The sequence below is a fragment of the Saccostrea echinata genome, unplaced genomic scaffold (genome assembly GCF_033153115.1).
Source record: "Saccostrea echinata isolate AGI-Se365-2 ecotype Australia unplaced genomic scaffold, CSIRO_AGI_Sech_v1 ptg000006l, whole genome shotgun sequence".
NCBI classification, from domain to species: domain Eukaryota; kingdom Metazoa; phylum Mollusca; class Bivalvia; order Ostreida; family Ostreidae; genus Saccostrea; species Saccostrea echinata.
Window position 1 is genome coordinate 7,138,651 of NW_026889755.1, and position 18,249 is coordinate 7,156,899.

At 31.9% G+C, this 18,249-nt stretch overlaps 1 protein-coding gene across 1 annotated transcript in view; it reads right to left on the reverse strand.

Moving 5' to 3' along the window:
* LOC133180318 (fibrinogen-like protein 1) overlaps positions 1-10,755 on the reverse strand; it is a 43,179-nt gene extending 32,424 nt beyond the window's left edge. Inside the window, exons 1-4 of the mRNA XM_061314865.1 lie at positions 10,489-10,755; positions 6,136-6,232; positions 4,150-4,314; positions 3,793-3,967 (exon numbers count right to left, since the gene is read on the reverse strand). Coding sequence (XP_061170849.1) covers positions 3,793-3,967; positions 4,150-4,314; positions 6,136-6,232; positions 10,489-10,755 — 704 coding nt within the window. The remainder of the gene's footprint in view (positions 1-3,792; positions 3,968-4,149; positions 4,315-6,135; positions 6,233-10,488) is intronic.
* Positions 10,756-18,249: the final 7,494 nt, after the last annotated feature.

The window sequence follows — 18,249 nt, forward strand, 5'->3', positions numbered from 1 at the left end:
ATAAGCTTTATTCATACAGAAGCTTTTACATGTAGTGTAGAAGGTTTACATTTGGAATAAACAGGAAAAAATATTTAAAAATTTTCCTCTGAAGAACAACAAAGCCATCATAGATCATATTGATATGGAAACATCCTCAGGTAGTGTAAATTCAAATTCTTTCACATCATGACCCCGGGAGTAGGATTGGGCCAGAATGGTCGATCAAAGATTTAGAATGTATGAGACAAATGTTATAAACTTTTGTTCTCAAGAACAATAAAGCCATGATTAGATATATTGATACATATGGTAGCATCCTCATGCTATGCAGATTCTATTTTATTCAAAACATAAACCCGGGGTTAGGATGGCGCCACTATTGTTATCAATGTTTTACATAGGAATACATAATTTTTTTTAAAGTCTTCTTCTCAAGAACAGCAAAGCTAATATTATTTATATTCATATGGTAGCATTTTAAGGTAATGTAGATTCTAATCAAATCATTATCCACAGAGGGTAGGATGGGGCCACAATGGGCAATCAAAATTTTACATTAGAATATATGGAAAACATCGTTAAAATAAACAGTAAAGCCAAGATTAGTTCTTATTTTAATCCTCAGGTAGTGTAGATTCAGGTCTGTTCAAATCATGACACTTGGGGGTAGGATTGGACCACAATATGTTATCTTAATTTTACGTTGGAATATATAGTTAGGAACTGCTGATAAAGAACAGAAGGGCAATAGTTACTAAGGTGAGCGTTCTGGCCCATGGGCATCCTGTTTAACATCTGAGCAGCAAAGAGGTATAGAACTTATTTTTAGCAACATATTCTTTGTTCAAAATAAAAGGTAATAAATATACAAGAGGCATTGTTTTACATACATATATTAACTGCAACATAATATGGCGTAATGAAAGGCACTTTCACCGATAGGAAGGGATAGATTTTCAGGTTATGAAATTGAAATATCAATATAGGAGTATGTATTCAATATCCTCACAAATCCAATTAAACGCAAGCTGCAGTTGAATTTTGTTCACTGGATCCCACAAAGATCTTTTTTAATGAGTTCATCTAGAATCCTTTAATAATTATCAATTATTTTAAGGTCATCTGTTTTTTTCAATAATCAAAAAATAATTACATATACGTGTGTACATATCCTGTTGAGATCACTTTGAAGGTCAGTCTTTTGTGAAGTTAACTTTAAGCATAATTTAGACAGAAAGACTGAATTAAATTATCATTTTTAATGCTTTGAAATTAGGTACGAAAAATTAAATTCTTTCTTTAGTTTGTTTGATGTATGACTAAATTTTCGTAAATAAAAGCGATCGATTCCAATCACATTTACCAGGTACTTTATATATTTATAATTAAAACGACAAACCTAGGATACAATTGCTAAGCTTTTTGTATGTGAACAAAAAGGTTTTTATACATCATGCAGCCTTCAAGAATGAAAAAAAAATTCTTAAATTGAGGCAAACAAATTTCCGGTCACATTGTACAGGGCAAAATGAACTGAAAGAACATCTGAGAATAAAATAAATTTGCTGTTGAATGTTTTAGAAACATTTTAAAATTAAAAAGTAATTTGAGGTTGAAAAATATGTGTTTTTATTAAAAGTTTTGATTGATTTGGTATACAATTATTTGTATGAATATTTCGGGATATATAAATACAGATTCACCAATAATAATTGTATTTCCTGTCGGGCGAACTCATCATTAATTTTAACACTGAGTGATTTCATATTTGTCCTGTATAGAACGACTTTTTACTGATCTTCAATTCATAAATTCAATTCATTAAAGGGGATGCTTACTCTCCTTACTGCTTAGGCACCTGATCCCAACTCTGGAATTTCCATGACTCCGTATTTTATGCCTTTTCAACGACTTGTCTTGTTTGTAGATTTTTGGTAGATTAATCACTGTTCGTTATCTTCACATTTATCAAATAATCTTATAAAATTTGCTTGAAGAATGACTTCAGAAACGTATAAAATAGAGAAGGTGATGTTACATTACCTTAATATGTTTTTATAAAAAAATTGCCTCTGACGATGATGCACTTTTCTTTGATAATGATTAGTCAAGAAAAAGATGACCTTGAGGAGTTAAATTTATTACCAAACTCTTTCAATGCAACTTCAAAAATACATGTAACTGTAAATAGTATCATTTGTTTATTTAAAGAGGCTTAGTCTGTGCATGGTCAACAAAGTTTACCATACAAATCCACCTAGATATATGAAATATGATTTCTTCTAGCCATTGAGTATTATTTTATGAAAAAAACCCCCACATATATAATAAAATTTTTAAAAAGTATCATATTTAGAGCTTTTTGTTTCAAAAAGTTTATAATAGTCTGAAAATGGCCATGACCATCCATTTCTCTTAATTTCATCAATGAAAAGGAAAATTTCATTTTTATTCAACATTGCCCGAAGCCATATACTACATTTCTTCCACGGCACACCGTCATATCTGAGACATTGACAGTTAATAATGAGAATCATGAGGACTTTAAATCATTTATTTTAAAAGGGCCAAAATTTAGGAACCCCGATCTTTCGACTGGCGACATAATTTCAAAAATATTATGACCTCTGTGGAAGATTACGTCAGGCAATGGGCCAGACATGAAAAAGAAGACAACGACACTTTATTAGAAGTTTCAGATAGGCATTATGCAGCTGTCGGGCAACATGAAAACCATCTTTCCTTCTGTCCTCAATAATTTAGAAGTAAAAAAAATGATTACACGATCAATGTGTTCTGGTCCCAGCTGACAAAGCAGGTAGCAACCTCGTTCAAAGTAAAAAATTCGCAGACTCTATGGTGGCTATAATGACCTTATCAGAAAATACAACCTATCATTAAGTCGAGTTTTAACTTATGTTTTCACACTGAATTGTGACTGTTGTGAAAATTGTGGAACTGATTTTGCCCGATCATAACAAGGAGCACACAGAGAGTGTGACCGGTCGACAGAGATGCTTAATCATCAATGGCACGTGATCAAACATCTTCTTTATTTTGCTATGCTCTAAATCTGTTTTATTGTTTCAATGAACTTTTAAGCCTGATAACTGTTCGTTATCTTAATATTTTATGTTGATATTAATACAAAGTTCAATGACATCACAAGTTGTCTATAGGTGAATATTTTAGCAAAAAAAAAAAAAAAAAAAAAAAAAAAAAAAAAAAAAATAGCAATACTAAAATATTAGACATTTCACATCAATTAATGTTTAATCACTCCAGTTGTTAGACTAATTTAACAGATGATCTAAAGAATGAAATTATATATTATCATTAAGATTGTTTTAAGAATAAAAATTGCGTGTGTTGAAATAAAAAGAATATAATATTTTATAATGTCTTAAATATGGCTCTAAAACAAGTTTGTTGAAAACCCTTTCATTTTGTAGGTGTTATCAAACACCAGAAAAATTTATACAAATGATTCACAAATAAAGTCTGTCGAAATGACAATAAAATGCAACGATCTTACGAGCCTGTAACATTCATTTCGTGGAAGAGTGATCAAGTACTCGTCACAATCCATTTATTTTACATTTCACTCCATTTTTGCCATTTTCAGGCAGTTAATTGAATTTTAAAAAATAACAAATGTCGATCATTTCCGCTTAAAGTAACGCCTGTTTCCCTCTTCAGGTCTGTCCTTAGAGTGAAAGAACTTATATAGTTCTTCTAACCATTAGTCGGATTGTCTTTAGTGAATAATAATGCGTTAACCAGGGATGATAGGTTATTCCTTGAGCAAATATGGTGGTGTCTCCAGCTAAGTACAGACCGTTAGGGTTAGCACAGTGGCATTTGTTGTGCCACCATCCTGACCGGAATCTAATCGCACAGTTAGTTCCATCAACATCATTGTCTTGATCCTTCGTCGTGAATTTCATGTTTTGTATTGGTTGGTTTGTTGAGGTGAAACAGTCACCTTTAAAAAGCAATAATCAATCTATCAACCAATCAATAATTTAAAGAGATACATTGAAGAATAACAAAGATAAAAGAAACAGTATCTTCGAATAACCTTTAAAGATTTTTTGGAAACATCAATTTTAGTTTTTTAGGGATTTAAAGAAAAATTGGAAAATCTTTCCCTACAAGATAACTAACCGACGTCCCCTGAGAATCCATATAGGGAAATCTTATACTTGGAAGCCTCGTTTCCCAGGGATATACTGCTGTATTTAACATATCGTTTCTGATTGTTGAAGTCACTCATGTCCATCCGTAGCTCGTATGTTCCTTGACTCAATAAGAGATAGAGCTTCTCGTTACCTTAATTAAATCAATTATAGATGAAAATATCGTAAAATTCTGCAAAAGTAACAAAAATTCTCCTCTAAACAAGCACAGAGACTAGCTTTTAGTCAGATTGTGTGGTGATAAACTTTTTGAAACTTTACTTCTCGCTAATTTCGCAAACAAGTAAGCGTTTCTGTTCGTCTGGAATCTCGCGTTGTTCTCTTCATAAATAAAAAGCATAAAATTGAAAACAAAGAAAACAAAAAGGGATTCCAGATGCACAGAATCGCTTACTTAGAAAAAAAAATCACTCAATCATGTTGGAACGCCACAATTTGCATGAAATATGAAGACAACGAACAGTAATCAAACTTAAAAGTCCATTGAAACAATACAAGTGTGGGACAAAGCAATTAAGGACCTCTTAAAGCATGGTGCGATCAGGTACCATGGAGGGGTAAGTATCCCATGCACGTGGAAGCTCCAAGTTTATCAATTGAGCATTAATGATCTTTCCTTGTCAAGATCTACTGCGACACATAAACTTGGTTTATCAGGTCTCATCCGAAGGACACCCATGCCCGCAGTGCGATAAAATCTCGCTGGATAATGATCAATCCTTACTTAGTAATTCTAGAATGAGGATTGGTTGGTTGGTTGTATGTTGTTTTACGTCCCATTCGAGAATTTTTCACTCATATAGAGACGACACCACATACCGGTGAAGGGCTTCAAATTTTTGACCTTTACTCGGCATTCAGGGCCATTGAGCAGTGAGGGATCTTTATCGTGCCAACTCCTCGGTTTTTAAGGTCTCATCCGAAGGACCCGCAACTTTCACTTCAAAGTGCCAAGCGCATGGCGAAGGAACAGTTGCTATACATTTTTTATCGACTTTGGTCAGTCGCGCCCGAGATTCGAACTCACGACCTTCCGATCATGAAGCGAGCGCCCTACCGATTGAGCTACCGTGAACGGTGAATGAGGATTGGACCAAGTCTCAACGTGGGGGACTAACCAACTTCTATTCGCATGAAAGAAATATCTGCGAGTTGCTCGACCTTTTTTTAAGTCGCGAATACTTCTCGCTGCGAACCGTTTATTTCATTGTTATTTTTTTTTTTTACAGAAAATTTCCTCAAATGCGAAAATTAATAGCTGCAGATGAAACTGAAACTGACGAATTGTGAATAAAAGTTGTCTCGAATAATTGTTGGTGTACAGTAGTTTTGAAATAGGTGAAATGAAAGAAGTGAAGAAAATAACGATCAGTGATCGTTCAAAAAAATCTATAATCAAAACAAGTCTGTGAAAAGGGTACAAAATACAGACCCAAAAGCAACTTTTTTAAGCAAACAAAATAATCGTATTCTCGTTCATTTGCATATATTAGCAAATTATTATGTAAGAGTATACATAATTTCTTCTAATACCATGTCCTTAAAATTGCATTTACATATCATGTTAAACTGAATAATTGTTATGTAAATTTATTCGCTTTAATTCAATTATTCTTGACATAATTAGTATATTAAATATTGATGCAAATAACATAAATCAATTGGACGACATTCCGTAAATAGGAAAAGGATTTTTAATGATCCTACAAGAATGCAAAGTCTATTAGTCTAAACTTTTTCAAAGACAAAAAGTTAAGTTAATTATAGCATAATTGTTTCGAACACAAAACAAAATTGTTTTGAAATATAAGCATTGAATAAAACATTACTTCTTTGTTAATGCCATAATAGAAATAAGGATAGGGGGATCCTACTCTTCACGTTTTCGAAGATCAAATGTTTTAAGCGAATGTTATTTTCAAAATAAATTAATTGTTAATGAGTAATAACCTACCAAACCAGAATTCAGCTGTCAAGTTTCCAAATCCGTCTTTGTATTCCGACCACGTTCTGTAGAAATCCTCAGATCCGTCCAGTCGACGTTGAAAAACCTTACAGTATGTAGTCAAAACAGTCTTAAGCATTAGAAAAGTGACAGTTTACGAATAAATTCGTTTGCAAATATATTTCTTTTTATATTATGCTATGCACTTATTTTGCAATTTTTATCAACAAAACTGTATTTGGGGTAAAATAACTGCCGTGTAAATATTCGCCATATTTAGGTTATCAATAAACAGTAAATTAAAAAAAAAACGGTGAAATAGTTTTCAATCCAACATTTTGTTTTGTTTACTTGGAACTATGAGTCCGGACAACCGGTGGATATAAATTACACAGTTATTTAGTAATTACAAGTTAATCATGCGTTCAATTATTTTAATTACTTCGCTTTCCTTGAATCCTTGAATGTTAAACACCTGTTTTTATCGTCAAACGGCTGTTTTAATAGCAATGGCTACAAAACCACAAGGGACAGAGAGGGAAAGCCTTGAAACTGAAAACCAAGGAATAATTCAAGACCCATATACATAGTAACGTAAAATTTTGGCTGGTAGTTGGGTATAAATCTTTAAAATCAATCGATATATATAATCAACACACGTCTAAAACGAGTAGATCGTAGTTGAATACAATTAAAGTAATTTTAAATTCAAAAACGTTTACCACAACAAGCAAAATAGTCATGTTATGAATTTCTCCATTAACTTTGTAACCGATACCTTACATTATTCATTTATTATTTATTTATAGCAAAAGAATCAAATGGATTGATAATTAGAATTTACCACAAACTGTTTTGCATAATATTCTTCCCTTATTTACATGTTGGAGTAATTAATTTATTAATTAGAAATTAAACAAATAGTTACTGTCCAGCCTCCGCCGTCAGCCTCCATTTCACAAAAGGCAGTCACGTGACCTAGCATTGGAATACTAATTCTATACAATCCACTCGGAGATGACGATAGATTGTTTTTGATCGCTGTACAATCTTTAGGATTATTTTCATCTGAAAGTGGAAAGAAAAAAGAACGGTGTAAAGACGAATAATAACCCTCATAGAATAATGTCCGGGGGTCATAATGCAACGTCGAAAATGACTCAGGTTATTTTTCCATATCGGAAAATGACACTCGGTCATTATTCAATGTCGAAGAATGAACCTTTTGCCTGTAGAAAAAGTGACATCACCCATAAAATCTGCAATCCCTACGTAAAGAAAAAATGACCCCTTAGAATAATGGGTCAGACCCTTTCAAAGCTTAAATAAAGTTTGTTAGGTATAAACTTGTGTTTATCTTTTTGGTTAAAATGATTAAGAATTTTCAATCAAAAAGGTACATTGACCAAAATGCTCACCTGAGGTATACGTAAAATGAGGATGCAGAGATAATGTTTTGGTCTCATTTAATCTTTCGAATAATATAAGATGATCTGTCTTTTATGCTTAATTGAGAACATTAATCAACTTCAATTTTGACTGTATGGAAATGCTTTCATTTTGTCTTGGCATATGAATCACTGTTTTAAGAAGATTTAAAAAAAACAAAACAAAAAACAATTTTCCCATATGTTATATTTCCCAGAGGGAGAATTGTTTATACTGTCTATCTACGGGTCAATGAAGTTGCGTCAATTTTTAGTCAATGATTTCAACAGTGTACATACATGTATTTTCGGACATATACACGTAGCAAAAGTATCGTAAAACTTGAATAAGAAGAACTGTGTGATTTTTGAAATACTTTTTGTACATTTTTATTTAACCGAAAAACAAGCATTAATTAACTAGCCATTGCTTATGGCGAAAAAAGCTGAATATGCAAGTAATTTTAACTTAACTGCAATTAAAACTTCAATGTAATCCCAGAAACTGCAAAGGAAGCGAGTCAATGAAAAAAAAATAATTAAATAATTAAAAAACTTGAGTATTTAGTAATCCATATCTCGTCTCAACGTGCAATTTGTAAATGAAATATAGAGATAACGAAAAGTATCCATTAAAACAAAACAAATAAGGGGACAGAGCAAGCACTGACATCTTAAAGCATCAGTGGTGCATGGGATCAGGTGCCATAGAGGAGTAAGCATTTCCTGTCGATCGGTCACACCCTCCGTGTGCTGCTTGTCATGATCGGGCAAACGGGAAAATCCGTATAAAAAATTCAGTGTGAAAATAATGACCTCACAATTTGTATAAAAACATCAGTCAACATTCGACTTAATGATAAATTGTATTTGCTGACAAGGTCATTAAATCGACCATAGAATTTGCGAAATGTTGACTTTAAACGAGACTGTTGATATTCTTGTTATGCTTCGTCTTAGAAATTGTACGTAGAACATGCTCTTTCGCATCAAATCAAATCGGAGACTTAACTCTAACAAAAAATACTATAGTTAATTATAGTTTACTATAGTTAGCTATAGTATCAAATTTAATTTACTAAAGTAAATCAAAGTTTTTCTTATATTAATCAAAGTATTTTTACTATGGATTTCAGATTGTTCTATTTTATGTTCTCTAATTCATACATGCACAATTTTTATATCAAATAGAACCATTACTTGTATATTCACATGTTATTTCCAGATTTAACATTACTGTTGTCGACTTCATGAAATTTTAAGCTTTGAAATCTCAGAAAAAGTTCTAGAGTAAACTTTCATAGTAAATCAAAGTTTTAAAGTTTTTACTATAGTTTTGAAACTTTTATTAGGGAAACTCCATTTGTAGGTGATAATGGAATAATGTCATAAATGAGGGGAGTTGACTAAAGAAAAGTTGACATCATCACGTTTATGATAAATTTTTGTTGTTAATTTTCCGTAAGTGTCTTTCTTTAGTAAAATATCCAAATGCATGTAGGTATAATAGATTTAAATACATGTTATGCTTTTATGTTTCATTTTAATTGCGCGTCCAGTATTCGTCAGAAAAACGCAAGAAAATTAAACTTTGAGACCCAGACCTTGTCGTCAATAAAATATTTAAAATTTTGTATCACTCTGTTGTGATGGGGGTCATTTTTCAATGTGGGTCAATTTCTTATAGGTTACACAAATGGATAACTGAAGGGTATTTAAGGTTCTAAAGTTCTTTTTCTACAAAAAATACATTTTTACAGCTATCAAGTCATTTTTAATGTCAAAAAATGACCCCGGTAATTGTTGAACAGAGGTCATTATTCATCTTTACACCAGTATCTCTCTCAATTAATAACAATTAACTTTTAGAGTATACACATTGACAACAACTGAAAAGTTTTTGTGATATTAACTTAAAATACTCTGATAAAACATTCGCTTTAAATTTGACCCTGTCAAATAACATTTAATAGCAGCGTCACAGATAGAAGACGAAAAAAAAAGATTCTGACATTCTTTAATTCCAACCAAAACCACATCTACGTGAAGGATGTAACAGTGTGCTGTTGTTTTGTTGAAAAAAAAAACCTAATCACCGCAAAAGAATTAAATATATATATATAGAATCTGATACTTTACCCACTACTCAGGTAAACATGGATTGACTCACACTCACTCTACGTTTTTGGTAACTTAATCCAAACTCGATTTTTACGTCATTACTAGTATTACATATACAAAGGTATGTAATGTTCTGTATAGTAACGTTGTCCACAGTTATTGAAATTTGGACGACAAAAGTATAAGATATTTTTCATAAAGCTAATCTAACGTGTTACGTTGAATACGACACACTTATCTGCTTGTGGAAGATCGGTAAGCAATCTTCATTTAAAAACTAAACATACCTTTGACACAATACGTCTTTGCGCTTGAAAGTATCACACATTTTTCACTTGGCAAACACGATACGCATTCCACATTGTCATTCACTATCTAAAAGAAATTTTATTTAAAAACATAATATAAAATACTATTTAGTTCTCATAATAAATGTTCAGAAAATATTTTTTTTTCAAGAGGTTTAATGGGTATGGTACTTAATAAGATACGCTAAATTAATATTCAAGACAAAAAGGAAGGTCAATATCTTGTGGACTATACATTTCTCACAAGATCTTAGGACAAGAAATGCTCTCTCTCTCTCTCTCTTTATATATTCTCTGCAGAGTATCTTTCTCTCTCTTTCTTTCTTCGGCAAAACATGAAATTCTTACCTCAAAACATTTCAGACATTTCTTTTTGAAAATTAACAAAGGGACGCCAGATAAAGTTGGTCAGCAAAGTCTGATGACACAACATAAAATGAAATTATTTTACATTGGTCTACGTTCGTTAATTTTTTTTTTTAAAAAAGTTGTTTCTTAATACTCACTTGATCAGCTTTAATTCTTAAGTATCCTGTAAAAGGCTCTATTTCCTCAGTAGAGGATACTATTTCACACTGTAGTTCTTCCCTCTTATAACTGATTCCTTTACACAGAGTAGCTCTGGTTTGACACTCTTTGATACATTGCTTCTGACCGACCGTCTTCACAATTGAAACTACAGGACCAACATATCTTTCCCCATGTATTACATCAAGACTGTAAACCTTGTAGATTGTCAGAAAACTCAGTAGAAATATTTTATTTTCAATCATAATCTCCGACGAAACTTACATGTGCCAACAGCTAATCATGGTTTCTTATTAAAATTGATATGGGTATATGGGGTAACGAAACAGTTTTCGAGGTAATGTTGAAGTCACCATTAATTAGAATAGTCAATAATATTTCATAATTTGCAAAGGCAATGCACTGACACTTAATTAACAATAATCCCCCGACAGATATGATGCTACATGCGTTGCTTTTATCATTTGATAATAATTTTCTGTGCGTGAAATATTTGTTCTGTGATAATTATTTTTAACAACTTTATCGATTATTACTTTGAAGTTTAATTGAGATAATTGATTATTTATTATTTTTATTAGTTTGCAGAGGGAGTTATGAACAACTAATCGATGGATAAACCATTCGAGACCAAAAAAAAAATTACTTATAGTTAGTCAGAAAAACACATATGAAAGAATCAGTATTTGAGATATAGACAAACATTTCTTACTTCTCAATTTCCTGTGTAGTGATTAAGATTTATAAGCCACACGGTAGAGTTCTTTTATTGCTTGTGAATTTAACCGTTTTTATAGAAACTATACCATTGTCGGTTATCTAAGCAGAGTGTGGTAAGGCAGTGCATTAACTAATGATTTATATGACAAATTAACTAGGAAGCCAACAAGGAAGCATTCGAGAATTGTAAAAAAAAAAATGATCACTTTGAATTTTATGAAGTGACTGATAATTTTATCTGATGAGATCAACTCACATATGAAATAATAAAAAAGAATTAATGGAACCAACAACAGTCAGAAAGGAAGAGAGATTAATATTTAACAGCACACACCAAGTCAAAGACTTCCAAACATCGAAAGAAATCTAGAAAGGACTACGTGTATCTAAGCAGAGTGTGGTAAGGCAGTGCATTAACTCATGATTTATATGACAAATTAACTAGGAAGCCAACAAGGAAGCATTCGAGAATTGTAAAAAAAATGATTACTTTGAATTTTATGAAGTGACTGATAATTTTATCTGATGATATCAACTCACATATGAAATAATAAAACAGAGTTAATGGAACCAACAACAGTCAGAAAAGATGAGAGATTAATATTTAACAGCACACACCACGTCAAAGACTTCCAAACATCGAAAGAAATCTAGAAAGGACTACGTGTATCTAAAAGATGCATATACAGAAGAAAGCATTTAATCACCAGTCAGGAAAATATTCAACAATCAAAAATAGACTAAAAAAATATCAATAGCCGCGTTTCGAGTTATGCCGGAACATCGTTTTTATTCCACTTTTAGTCACGCCGCATCAAAAATGTTCCTCAACGTTACTTCCGGTAATATTCAATACCTTGTTTATATTGAAAACTTTTATCTTTTATCATGAACTCTGTTACTGTCATGCAAAAAAACCCGCTAAAATTTCACTTTTATTTTTATGAAAATAATGCAGAGTTGAACAAAATAAAATGAAAAAAAAACATCCATTTCAGTTTCTGTTAATTTAATTAATGAGGACATTGACACAATAGAGATTTTTGTCCTAATGTTATTTCCCAGACAGCTACAGTTTTGTAACTAGTTGCAAATGAATTTTAGAAAACCCACACACATGATAGGGCTAAGGCATAAGTATAACTCTGTATACATGAAACTTGACTGTGTCCATTACAAATATCATTGAGATTAGTCATACTAGATCTTTTAGGGAAAAGGATTGCATAACTGTTTTAAATTATGATTTATATTATCAAAAAAAAGTATAGAAAGAACATTTTTAATCTGATCAGTAAAGTACATATGTAGCTTTACACTGCTTACAGGAAAGTATATTCCCTGACAAGAAGAAGTATAGAAAAGAACACTCAAATTCTACCATAGTTAATGAAAAAGTCTGCATGCAGGATGCTGCTGGAGTACCACTATGACAGATCACCTCATTGCATCTGTAAGGCATGGCTTTGAAAGTTTTGTGTAAGTAATGGTTTTCACAAGATTGATAATATGTATACCTGCTAATGAACAATCAATGTTTGCTGTATTAAATCCTCATAATGTAATGTATATATAATAATATGTAAATTCTCTGTATTCTCAGTCTTTGAGTAAATTGTCATGGACTAGACCAAAAAAAAAATATACAAGACAGAATCCATATCTTTCATTTTTTTTAAATTTGATAAAATGAAGTAATACATTATTGTGCTAAATTTTATAAAGAGTATACATATTTTTAGCAAGATTCTTTAGGCTGATGCCCATTTTTATATTTTAGGGAGAAGAGCTTGCTTAAGTCCTGCCAATCGGAAGCTTGCTGTGTGTCTTAAACCTTAGAACTTAAATTACTGTGCACTCCTCGACCATGTCAACATAGACATGATTTTTGGCTTATCATAAAAAAAAATATTGGACTGCGGTGAACCATGCAAATAAAATTGCAGAGCAGTTGGACAGTATCTTTGTTTGCTTAATAATACTCTCAGGTTGTCTTAGTAACTGAATGAAACAATTTTAAATACATTGAGGAACTGTTTTGTATGTTGCTAGATGTTTTTTATTTGTTTTTTTTTTCTTTCAAAAATATGTTCTAAACCTAAAATAAAAAAAAAACCATTCAAAATATAAATTATTCTTTCACTGTATATGTGTATGGACATGAGATTTTGTAAATTGATAAAACTGCATATTAGTACGTGGCATTTCAGCAACATTGCAGGTTATTGAGTGTGTGGCAGTTACCCGGTAGGCAGGTTCAGTTGGTAGTAGCCAGATAGCTCAGTTGGTAGAGCACCTGACTAGTGATGCAAGTACCTGGGTTTTGAATCCTGGTCTGTTCCGTCACATTTTTCTTCTTTCCAGTTACAAGTGTGTGTAGATGCTAAAATATTACACAGTTGATTTTCTGTACAGTATCTTGGCCACCACTGAGGCAGTACACTCAACTTTAGATTGAATTCCAGAGTCAGCTTTGATACACTTTATACAAGGTTTATGTATTTCCTCAGTAGCACATCATTTAGATAGAACGTTCTATCGTTAAAATGATATTGTCCTACGGACCAGGTGAGGGCTTGTCCCGAGACACAGGTAGATTATTCTAACTATACATCATTGGAGATCTTGGACAATTTTATCGTCAAGCAGTAACAAGATATTGTTTCAAACTGATTTATTGAATTAAGGGATTTTACATGTTTATATTGATGCAGTTTAAGAAACCGAACAAGTCTTTTTTCCCCAAAAATTCTAGCATTAAAATGCTTTGATCTTGTGCGTGGAATTTGGAATATGAACAAGACTTTTGAGGTGATGTACCCAATTCTCAGGCTTTTACATTTCATCACATATTGGAATAATGTTTAAATATGTGTAACAATCATATATACATTTAGAACTTTGTGTGTTTATAGAGGACGCAATAAGACACCCTATTATGATCAGAAAAATTAACGATACCAGCAAAAAGGTAGGTTCAGTCAATTCAAATACATGTATAACCATATATGTATTCCAATTAGTCCATTGTTACAATATGTTCATTACCAAATGTACTAATAAGGTAGGGACTCAAACATTCAGTACCTATATTTTTTACCATCTGCCTATTGAAGAAGACAATTTTTAAAAAAAAAAATTGAACTTGAATCTTATAGAAAAGTGATGTATTTCGATATATTCAATGGAGTTTAGATTTATAGCAAACTAAAAAAAACAACCTCAAAGTATTGCACTTTTATTATATTTAATTTATTTTAGTAATTCTTAGGTAGATGTTTGGAAGTATATAAAAATAGCTTGCAAAAAAGGTCATTATGGAAAAAAGTTTTAATGAAGAAGACAATAAATATGTAAGATGGAATATAGAGATAACGAACAGAAGTCATGTTAAAATGCCCAATCAAACAATACAAATCAGGAGCAGAGTAAACAAGAACCTTTAAAACATCAAAGATGGGACCAGGTGCCATGGAGGAGTAAGCATCTCCTGTTGATTGGTCACATCCGTCTTGTGGTCCTTGTCATGATCGGAAACCGGAAAACTCCATAGACAATTTAGGGTGAAAATGACCTAACAATTAGTATGAAAAACGTCAGTCAGCATTCGACTTAATGATACATTGTATCTGCTGACAAGGTCATTGTATCGACCATAGAACTTGCAAAATAATGACTTTTAACGAGACTGTTTATATTCTTGTTTCATCAACTTGTTTGTCAATAGCTTGCCTCGTTTTAGAAATTATTCCTAAGTATTGCATGCTCTTGCGTATCGAATCATCTAGGAGACATAAATCCCATATGCATGAGATTCGGGTATATTGCTACATACTATAAAATCACACATTTTCAAGGGTAAAATTTTCGTGGCTTGAGGGTTCATGGGGATTTAATTTCGGGGATGAAGAATGGTTGAATACTTATATATATGAAGTTTTACATTTAGCGGCCGACATGAAATCGAGGGTGTCTTTATACCTCGAAAACTATGAAAATTAACCCCCTCGAAAATAAGTAATTTCACAGTAAGTAAGAAAAGTTGACGATGGAAAAGTTAGTTATCACGTTTATCATAAATTTTTGTTTTTAGGTACCCATTAACGTCTTTTTCTAGTATAATATCGAAAGATGAAACAGATGTGTAACACTTTGTGGTAACTTTTATTTCAAGTTCACTAGGATACATAGAGTCGACATATGAATGGAAGTAACTATTGTTAATTGATAATACGTCGTCGATACATCTAAATGTCGAGATGAAGGTCTCAGCAAAATTCATAAATACACGAAGCACAAACAAGCCGATACAACAACAACTACACCATTATTATATATATCTAGTCATAATGATTTCAGTTGATATTTGTAGCAGTTTTCTATACTTTAGAAATCCAAACAGTGAAGTTCACAATTTAATTTTTGTTCATTTTTTTTATTCTTCCTTAGAAGTAATATTTTGTTGTGAAATTGGGAATAATGCAATAAGGAAAGCGTTTTATAATAAATAGCATAGGAAATAACTATAATACATGATTATATACTCAAAAACAAAATCAACTCCCGTTTATATGTGTAAACACTTTCATTCGGAAATTCTGTCTAGAAAGAAAATTAGTGTGTAAGAAATATTTTATAAAATGCTTTTTTTATTAGAATGTCATATCCTTCAAACTCGCACCTTCTTCAATCTTGATTCTTATAGAATTGTTACACCTAAGACACACAGTGAAACAACATTTATGCATATGTTACATACCATCAAGATTGTTTCCAACCTTGATGCAAAATCTTTTTTTCTGAACGTCTTAAATTCTTTTGGTCGTTTAAATAAAGAAGATGAATGTTTGTCAGTTTCGTTTTTATCACTCAGAGAAGAAATTTCCACTCTATCAGAGTTCTTTTCCGATATATTTTCGGAGCCCTTGTGATGAATAAAAAGAACAAGGACTTCCCCAGTCACCGTCAAAGCGCTGAGAATAATCTGTGTTGTGACGTATATACTAAAGCCAGACACGTTATCGGCAGAGGACGGCATGGTATCACTAAGAAGCGTGGCATACACAGCAAAGGTTAAGAAAAGAGCCATAGACATGCCGATTTTTTCGCCGGCTTCCACGGGAATAATAAAGCAAAATATATTCATCATAGACAATAGAATAATCGGAATCAACATCGTTATTATATCAATTGTTGGACGCCTTCGAATCTTTAGAGTAAAAAATAATGCAAAACTTCCATTTGCTGTTTTCTGAATTTTTCTTTCGGAAGATACAAGGCTCCATTCTCCGTTGTTCTGTAATACTGATGTTATGAAGAATGATTTGTTTTCCGACATTTCTAAGTCATTCAAAACTGGCAGTGTTTGAAATGTGTAGGAACATCTCTGTTCGTCAAATGGATATTTCAGTAAAGATATTTTGCACTGAATGGTACTTTTCACGGTGTCATATAATATCACATGCCCATGATAAAAAATAAGAGCGTCCTTGCCTTTAACGGAATCAAAAGTCATGATCCGTTTGCTTTCTAACTCATTAACACTGACAATAGATGGAACCCAAATTTTTTCGGCAGGAACCCGCAGGACCAGAATTCGCTTTTCTGTTAAATTCCATTGCAGAAAAACATCTTTCCACAAGTAAGCAATTTCAACGACTGATGAAAAGGTTTGTGACTTTTCATCCACTTTTTCTATACTATAAAGAGAAAGTGAGGCACCAAATTGAACTTTATCTGTTGTGCTATTTAATACAGGTATGGTGTACCTATCATAGTCCTCAAAAAGAGTCTTTCTCAGGGCACTTTCTTGATTCCCATTTCCGAATGTGTGAATAACATTTGCAAGAAGTAAAGCAAACGGTAAAAAACGTGTTATTCTTCTTCGATCCATTTATGAAATTGTAGGTGGTTTGCAGTTGTCACTTCAAGTAAAACGTTTTAGCTATATGACAAAGTCTGGGAAATCACTAACATTATATAAAGGTTCAAAGGTCATTCAATATTTCTCAATCTTAGATAAAAAAAAAAAATACGGTCCTCAAAATGAAACCTTTGACGTTTTCTCATAGACCTCATCAATTATTCAATTGAAATAATAATATCTCTTCTCCTAAGTCATTTGGGATGTGAATCATCGATATAATTGATTATCAACAATGTTTTGAAAGCATCGTAAATTACAGAAATTGATGGATTGAACATGTAAAGGTTTCCCAATGAAAGGCAAAGCGTTCTGTAATTATAGTGAGTATTTAAAGTGTTAATATTTAATAAATGTACATACAAAATAAAGAAAATATTTTGAAACACAAACTATTGTGCTTTCATTAAATTTTGTATTTTGGAATCAAACATGGGTTTTTTGGCAAGAAATATAATTTTCTTGATATTAAAATTCGTTGACAGCTACCGACCTTATTCTCACTCTATCCTATAAGTAAGTTTGTAGTTTACTGGAGACCGATTTTTGTGGTTTGCTTTAATCTCAAAATTCTTTTTTCCTCAAGTCTTTATTTGCAAACAATCAGCAGAGATTGGGATAAAATATCTTTGGATATTCCAACCTCATCTATCATCACCTATGATAACAGGGGCCCTTTGGATTGGATAGATATAGTTACGCAGATGTATCATAGTTTCATGTACATATAAGTGATCGGAACATATTTGAGGGAAGAACATTCACTTTATCATACATTTGTACATTAATCTTAATTGTTAATAATCAGCTTACAAAAAAAAGAACAGGGAATTAGTACTTTCAAACTGATTAAATATTCATGCGATTGTAAAATACTCAAGATCTAAAAAGGATTTCAGCGTTTCGGTTCATTTACCCATAAAATCAAAGGGAATATATATAGCAAACTAGAATTGATGATTGTTTTTACATTCTAAGGTGTGCAATGTATTTCAGATAATTTTCAGAGCTTTATTAAAATATCTTTTAAAGAATATTAAGTCTGTAGAGCATGAAGCCAAGCAAGTTATATTTGAAAAAGTCAGTGTGTAAACTA